At 39.3% G+C, this 8,964-nt stretch overlaps 1 protein-coding gene across 3 annotated transcripts in view; it reads left to right on the top strand.

The window, feature by feature from the left end:
* The window catches only part of KITLG (KIT ligand), an 88,917-nt gene extending 82,752 nt beyond the window's left edge, over positions 1-6,165 (top strand). For 2 of the 3 annotated variants that reach the window (XM_079993482.1, XM_079993480.1), the window contains 4 exons: positions 279-388; positions 473-549; positions 1,681-1,765; positions 3,936-6,165. In XM_079993482.1, the coding sequence (XP_079849608.1) occupies positions 279-388; positions 473-549; positions 1,681-1,720 (227 nt within the window). In that variant the 3' untranslated portion in view covers positions 1,721-1,765; positions 3,936-6,165. The remainder of the gene's footprint in view (positions 1-278; positions 389-472; positions 550-1,680; positions 1,766-3,935) is intronic. The other variant, XM_079993481.1, reaches the window with a different exon arrangement.
* Positions 6,166-8,964: the final 2,799 nt, after the last annotated feature.

The following is an 8,964-nucleotide window of genomic DNA, read 5'->3' on the forward strand; positions in this document are numbered from 1 at the left end:
GAGAGAGGAAGAAAATAGCTTGGTAAATGTTGCTCCGCAGATGGTAAAATTGTTATTATACAGTTGCCAGAATGTTTGCCTTTCCGGAGGGAGTGCAAATAAAGCTGTGAATTTCAGGGAACCAAATGCTTCCTAATGACAAACAAATCTCTCAAGGTATAACTTGCAATGTATGGTCTGCAGAGGTGATACCTAACTACCTTTTATGAACAACGTTACCCCGGAGATTAAAAAGAAAGAAATCTGCCTAAACTAACTGGAAATGTTTTCAATTACAGACACAGAGTTGGGTTTCCTCAACAGCGCCAGCATGCATGGGATCAGCATAGCACTAACAGGGCTGGTGACTCTTCTGATTGGCTTTATTTTGGGAGCTCTGTGCTGGAAGGTGAGATATGCCAAATAGAACGCTGGCTTACTTTATGCATTTGCTGACACGTAAAAATACTTATATACCACTGTTTTTCTATAGAAAACAACCCGCAAACACTTTTCAGAAAGTGACCAGAATACAGAATCAAACATCTGCCAAGAGGATAACGAAATAAGGTATTTTAAAAAAAATAATTCCATGGCTCCTGGATCAGACCAATCTGCTTTGTGCTGCTCTGGGGGATGGAGTGGAAGGGGCATAAGGATTTTTTTTAAACCCTATTTTAACAAACAGGAGCTGGTGGGGGTAGGTGGCGGTGCTGACTAGAGCATGTTGGTTCATTCCTGAGGTGTGCTGTTCCTTTGCAAATAGCACCATGTAGGATCAAATCCTCCTGCTGGTAAGCTAAATAATCTGATCCCATGGGAAGCTACCCCTTTGCAGGTGGCTTCATGTATGTGAGGGAAGCCACTCACAGAGAAGTAGTGACTGGCACTATGCAGGATGGGTGTGGTGTAGTGGTTAAGAGTGGTGGACTCGTAATCTGGTGAACCGGGTTTGCTTCCCTGCTCCTCCACATGCAGCTGCTGGGTGACCTTGGGCTAGTCACACTTCTCTGAAGTCTCTCAGCCTCACTCACCTCACAGAGTGTTTGTTGTGGGGGAGGAAGGGAAAGGAGATTGTTAGCTGCTTTGAGATTCCTTAGGGTAGTAAAGTGGAATATCAAATCCAAACTCTTCTTCCTCCTGTTTAGCAGCTGGTAATCAAGGGGATTTGATTCTGTGCAGTGCTGCTTCAGGGATAGGAAGAAGGTGAGGCCTGAACATGAAATACATCTGAGGGAAAACTTTGGTTCATGTCTCATATACTATGTTCCATTAAGCCTCCAGTCCAAAGCTAACTTGCTCAGGGTAACATAGGGCGACTTATTTTCTGAGTAGATATGCAAAAGGATTGTGCTGTCAGAACGTAAAACAAACAGCTGAAAAGTCAGAAGAAAGCTTTCTTCCCATGCAGACGTCAGGTTTACTGCAGTTCTTTTGCCAGCTTCCAACACAGTTCTTTGTATGCCTACTCCGAAATAAGGCCCAATGAATAACTGGGTCTTACTCACGGGAAACTCAGAGGAGTCTTAAGAATAGAAAAATCATAATTTTCATCCAATTATGCTTTACAATAAGTCTGAAACCCACCTATGACCTTTCTCTACAAATGGATGCTCTTTAACCTTTAAAATTGTGTTAAAATTGATCCTCTCTGCTGCCCATATGATAAAAAATGCACTTTGGTTTTTGTTTACCTTTCAGTATGCTGCAGCAAAAAGAGAAAATACTTCTACAGGTGTAGCTGTTGCTTTTTTATATATATACACTGTTACTGTTTCATGTCTTGGTAAGTTCTGGAGAAGACAATTTTGAATTGCCCACAAACCTTTTCTAATGATTAGCCTGTTGAAATGTGTAGTAACTATTCCCTAAGGATTATTTTATAAAATTTGAAGCTAACAGGCTGTTAATTTAAAAAGTACTGCTTCAGTAACAGTAGAGTCACAGCCTTTGAAAGTAAGCCCCTTTGCTTCCCTTTAGAGAGGTATTCAAGAGATGGTAGGCTATTCAATGAGACCTCTGAGCTCTAGTATCTAAAAACACAACTTGTGCCCTTCTGGGGCTAGAATTTCATCTAGTACTGGCACTCCCAGTAACTCTCATCTGCTTTGCATGCAGACGGTTGCAATATCCAGCATCTACATATAGGATTGGGAATATTCCCTGCTTGAGATACTGGATAGTCACCACTGGTCAGTGTTGACAATACTGAGCTAGCTGGGCCAATGGTCCTGACTCAGTATACAGCAATTTCATGTGTTCCTGTGAAACTCTGCATTAGCATTCCAAAGTATTAAAGGATATTTATCTGCAAAGTAGTTGCTGTGGTACAAACGACCACTTTAAAATATTGCATTCTATGGCCTATCCATATAGTGGGTTGATAAGGGCCTTCACTGAGTTTCCAGTTTCCATCATAGCATTCATTTTGTATTGCAGCCATATATTGGGGGGGGGGGGGGAATCCAGCCCTTGACCTATAGCAGCTTTACAATTTGCACCTAATCCAGGGCAGGGAGGGGGTGATATTCATCAATATCACAGCAAGGGAGGCTTAAACCTCCCTTCACTGCTGCTTTCCTGAAGACAATCTCACCTCCTTGACTGGTATAATTTGATTGTCAATTGTATCTAGGGGTTGACTTTTTTGACAAGACTAAGCTAAGTTGGCCAATATATTTCAGATGTGAACTGAGTTTAAGTTAAAGATTTAGAATGTACATAAAATGAGGTTTGTGGCCAAGGTTTTTGCTGGCAAACACCATAACATTTCTCCTCTTCTCTGCCCCCCTCTCAAACATGCATACACTAACACATGACTTGTCCCACTTTACAATGAACAGAGGTGCAAACTATCTTTACACACATACATGTGTTTATGATGTGAAAGAGCACACTATTGTGTATAGAGCTACACAGACCGTATACTCACTGACAGTGGTTTTTTTTCTTGGGGGTACGCAAGGGTACGCATACCCCTAAACATTTTGTGAATCTAAGTTTGGCCTCATTGAGGGGCAGTACGTATTTCAATATGAGTAGGAAAATGAAAGTACCCCGTAAACATGTTTTTTTAAGAAAAAAAAGTACTGCTCATTGAATATTGCATCTGTATAACTACAAATATGAGACACGGGTGGCACTGTGGGTTAAACCACAGAGCCTAGAACTTGCCGATCAGAAGGGCGGCAGTTCGAATCCCCATGACGGGGTGAGCTCCCGTTGCTCGGTCCCTGCTCCTGCCCACCTAGCAGTTCGAAAGCACGTCAAAGTGCAAGTAGATAAATAGGTACCGCTCCAGTGGGAAGGTAAACAGCGTTTCCGTGTGCTGCTCTGGTTCGCCAGAAGCAGCTTAGTCATGCTGGCCACATGACCCGGAAGCTGAACACCGGCTCCCTTGGCCAGTAAAGCGAGATGAGTGCCGCAACCCCAGAGTCGGCCATGACTGGACCTAATGGTCAGGGGTCCCTTTACCTTTACCTTTTTATAACTACAAATGCACAGTTCAACTCGTACATCTGCATGGCACACATAGACATGTTGAAGGTAATATATGAACAAACACCCCTAGTTAACACAGCGTGGGATAATATTCTTCTATGCTTTCATTGTTGCCCATATTCTCATCCCACGGTCCTATCCTCCAACCCTCTTCTGTGTCCATTCCTTTCATAAATTTTCACACTTTGCCCAACATTTCTTTCCTCTCTTTCCTATATCTTCTTCTCTTCCTTCTTCCCTGATACCTCATGATGCTATCACTTCCTTCCCTGAAAGGGCAAGTCCATTCTGCTACAGACATAATGCATGTATGCTGAAACTGCTTCACATGGAGGAATTTGCTTGGTTTTGTCATTTGGAGGTGCCTTTTGCTAATTTGTGAAATTAAACAAATTTCAAGGAAACATCTGCCAAAAGCTATTGCGTTTTTCTTTCCCCCCTCTCTTCTCTACTAGGCAGCTAACAGTTCCATGTTTGCTTCATAAATGAAGCAGCTTTAAGCATATTTGTATTCCTTCTGGAGTGACAGACTGAGTCTGCATCTGTTGTTGTTGCCCGTGACTCCATATTGAGAATATAGAGCTGTGGACAAAGAGTGTGCTACTGTGAAACCAACGTTGAATTAAACATCAAAGAAGAGTCTGCACTGAAATGGACTGTATTTTTATATTCAGACAGATTTGTTTCTTTGCATCTTCAAATTTGCAGTGGAATTTCGCGAATGCATGAACAAATAATTCTGGATTTATGTGATCCAACTCCAAAAGTCAGCAGGAAATTTGCATTTTGTGTACAAAAGGAAACTCTGAATGGGAGAAAAACGCAGAAATGAATGAGAATACAAATCTTCAGCACTGTACATAAGACTTGCAAGTAAGGTTATGCAGTGGACTAATGTGCTAGCTTTCTTTCATCGGTGGAACTGGGTTCATATTAAATAAGATTGGATATCTGTCGAGCTGTAAGTGAAATTTTATTCCATGTCACAGAAAACAAACATACACTTTGGCAAAGCTGTTAATATCCATCAAGGAGAAGTAAACACTGGATCATGAAAATGGGGCAATTGGAATAGAATTGAACATTGGCCGCCTGATGTTGGGGAGACTCCTATTAATGTTCCAGTGAGAAAATGGAGAGAGAGAAAAGAAGTCAGCTTCAGGAATAAAAAAAAAAATGCCATGACGTCTTTTTAAAATGCATATAAACATGCAATTTTGTTCTTGACATTTGCAAAAAAATCATGTCATCTCGAAGATACTAAGGTTTAGTTTAGCTTTTACTGTATGCCATTTCATATTTGCAAATGAATTTTAAAAGTAATACACTTTTCATCACTTAGCCTTCTCCATCAATTATTATATTAGTTCAGCTCAAATAAAAAAAGAGAAAACTTTCTTAATAGTTGTCAGCCTCTTGATATTATTTGTAGCAAAGCTGTGGACAACAAATCCAAGACTGAAAATAACCTGCTATTCATAAATTTAAAAGAGGGCACTAAAAGTTAATCAGAGCCCATATAGAATTTACTTAAGTTATTATTATTTCCGGAAGAGATATTTTTTTTCTTTCTGCATAATTTTTATTGTTTTTTAAATCATAACAAACAAACAAAAAATACAGCAATTTACACCTTGTTGTCACAGATTTCTTTCTATAAGACTTCCTTCAGCTTCCCCTCAAATCATCCATACCCTAATTTAACAAATTCACACAAATCCTGGCTTATATTGACATTATTTTCTCTTTCCTTCTTTTTCTCTTTAGACAATATTGGAATATTTCCGGAAGAGATATTCACAGGATATTGTATTCTGTGAAACAGCTGGGTTGCTCTACATTCCAAGCTACTAATCCAATAATAACCTTAAACTATAATCTTAACTATTGTTAAACTAAAAGTTTAACTATTGTTAAAATGCTCATTTACAACGCAGTGATTAAATTACCTATGCTTAAGGGATACTTTATTTAAAAGATTTTCACATATTTATTTATTTTTCATATATGTCACAGACTCTTAGAAATAATATATGAAAAACTATAGAATGTATTTAGGATAGATTTAAAAATAACACAAATCTGGCATTCCTAAAATCTCTGTCCTGTTATTTTTTTGGCTGGCATCGAAGCCAAATGACAGCATACGTACCACCAAAACCATTTGTAGAAATTAGGATGAGATCAGTGTGTCTGGCTGTTAACCAGAAAGTTGGTGGTTGGAGCCTACCCAAGGATGGATGGCCTTGAGCAGGATTTCTGCATTGCAGAGCATTGGACTAGAAGACCCTTGGGGTCCCTTCCAATTCTACAATTCTATGAGGCATATTTGGGATGCATATTGCAGTCCAAATGACAGAGCTGATCTGTTGAGCTGGCTTGATGATGCCCAGGTCCACCAGCTTCTATCTGTGACTATAGCCCATAGCTAGATCAGAGCCTACAATTGTGACTGTCCATCTTTAGAGTCGGAAAATCATGAAAATCTCTGCGCAACCTAAAGATATTGGAAGATCTGCTTGAATGTAGCTCTAGTGCAGGCCCCAACAAGGTAGAAACTAGAGCCTCAGTCAATAGCAACATGCCTCAGTAAATCACTATGCACATCATAAACATGGACAACATTTCACATTCCAGTAAGTGTTCTGGAACACAGTTGTGGATGCAATATCCGAAACCTGCTTTTTTTTAAAAAAAAAAAAATCTTCAGAAGGGAACAAAGGACCCATTTGTTGCTTGATTAAAATGGCTTTAAAGGTAACATTGCATACTTGTTGGAAACTGCAGTACATATTGTGCAAAGATTCATTTATACTGCAGGGTTTATAACAATGCCACATTCTTTTTCCCTTCCCAAAAAAACAGAACGAGACAAATTTAAGGTCAAGAGGCATTTACAGAGCCAACGAAAAATTCCAAGTATAATCCTACTGGCCTTACCATGCTTGCATAACAATCATTGTTCTCGCTTTGAATGTAAATAACCTCCATTAGCACAAAGTGGAATACCATCCCATCAAAACTAAAGCTGAATAATCATTTTGACAGTGAGTAGCATTTCCTTGGCATTTTATGCTTAAGATATTTGACTGAGTGGTTTGGGCCATCTCAGTTGAATGTCACAAAGATGAAATATCTGGAGACTACTTCACTACTTAGGATTACCATTTGGCAACCTAATCTTTGAAAACTGTAAAGGGATGGATATCTCCATCCGAGGAAGAGCAATCTTTGGATCCAAATCCAGTTTGTTTATTTGGTACCTAAATTTGGTTGTGGACATAGCTCATTTCCCTTTTATTGTGATATTAAAATGATTCGTGGCCAGATTTTGAATTCTGGAATTGTCAAAGTGGCTACTATTGAGTTTAAGAGCATGACTACACCAGAAAGGTAAAATTAGTGTCTTTGTGCCAGAATTGGGATCCAGCCCGGTCACAGCCAGGACTCTGGGCAACAAGGCAAATAGTTCAGAGTGGCCACATTATCTGATTTTTTTTTTTTTAGGAATGAGTTAGTTGTTCTTCATGGGAAGTAGAGCATGGCTGTCTAGCTTTCATGAGTCACAGAGCTCTGTTTTAGATTCGACAGTGCCAATCACTGTGTGTGCGATGTTGCAGCTCCAAGTGTTTCGTGAAGGGATCATTCACAACAGCATGGAGAAGGGGCAAACACTCTTTAAAAGAAATAGAGGTGGGAAGCTGGCATAGCACATACTGAAGATCACTTAATGCAGATTAATCACCCCAATACCATTTAAGAATTCAGTTAAATTCAGAATCTGAATGGGGGAACTTCCTCTGTCTTCTCAGTGCATAGTTAGCAGTAGATTGAGGATATGAATCAGTTTTTGTGTGGGCAGAACCCCAGCGAGGTTTTCTTTTGTGCTTATGAGTTCTTTTGGATTGTTGATTACTGAGTATAAGGGTAGGAGCCACCATTATCATTCAGATAAAAACCTTTTTAAACATCCTTTGGGTTGGATCAAGTGATGTCCTTCCACAAACAGAAGGGCTACTCCTAACAACAGCACAAGATCCTTCCATGGGGAAATCCAGTGGTGTGCTTCTGTTGCACAACATCTCGAGATGTGTGCTTGTGCAAAGTCTGTGTTGAACAAAGACCTACTTCCTGTGCAACAGTATGCAAATCAGTGACACTGCCCATGTTCCCCCCCCCCAGTGACTTATCTCCAGATCCAACATTTTCTCTTTGTGTAGTGTATGTAGTGCTCTTTTTTTGGGGGGGGGGAGGTGGATGTTTTGCAGCAAGGGGGCCTTATAGTCGTGCCCTGGAAGTTGAACGGAGTCTGTTCTGAAAGTCCTTTTGACTTCCAAAACGTTTGAAAACCAAATCGTAGCTTCTGATTGGCTGCAGGAACCTCCTGCAGCCAATCGGAAGCTGCGGAAACCCCATTGGACGTTCAGGTTCCGAAAGAACATTCACAAACCAAAACAATCACTTCTGGGTTTGTGGAGTTCGGGAGCCAAAACGTCTGAGTTCCAGGGCATTCGGGATCCAAGGTACGACTGTATATTCCTCCAAAAGAATAAAAATGCTGTTTTTTAAAGAAAATTAATAGATCAATTAAGCCAACATCATTTTATCCCTTATGGAGCTCGTGAAAGTGCATCTAGTGAATTCATGGATAGCTTCTGTGGAAACAGAAAGCAGCTAGCTACATAGGGCAAATTTCAATATGCTATGTTACAAGAGGTTTTACTTGAATAACTTAATGGTACTTATTTCACTGCAAGCTCATTCTAGATCCATATTTAATACAAATGTGCCATGCTATGTTCCTTTCTCTTTTGAATGTGGTTAGACTCTCCAGACTACACACTATTTAATTGTTAAATCAAAAAGCTACGTTTGTATTGTTTCAGCTATTTGGAATAAGAGTTTGAGAATTACATAACAGTTTCCCCTGTATCACTAGTAATTTCATTCACCTGTATTTTTAAAAGAAGCCATGTAAAAAAAATATATTATTATTAAATATATTTAAGTCCTAGGAACTCAGAAACTTCAGGCTCCTTCTTATTGGACAGATATATTCCTTTGCTGGCTCAGTCATGGATTGAGATTATGTATATTTTGATGTGTATTTGTAATCTGACTGAAGGTTAATTGACCAAGTTTATAAAACGTAATGTGTATCTTATGTGTCCTCTTAAAAATAGATGTATACCCCTGTCCTTTTTTATATTGGTTGAATCTGAAATTATATACATATACTTTATTGTTCTAAACAATGAATTTTATGCACTGAGGTTTAATGAGTGCTTTCCTTTCATTCACTCCATAAGGAGAGGCTTCCTGGGGAACATCAGCAGTTTTTTAAATATGGCATCCCTTTTCCACCAGCAGCAATATTATATAAACTGATAATGTTTAATTGCACAGGGTGCTAACACAATATCATATCCCTAATTGATTCCTTCCATCGTCTGTGGAATTCATGGTATTATTACTGCTATATTC

The sequence above is a fragment of the Podarcis cretensis genome (assembly GCF_951804945.1).
Source record: "Podarcis cretensis genome assembly, chromosome: 10".
Taxonomy (NCBI): domain Eukaryota; kingdom Metazoa; phylum Chordata; class Lepidosauria; order Squamata; family Lacertidae; genus Podarcis; species Podarcis cretensis.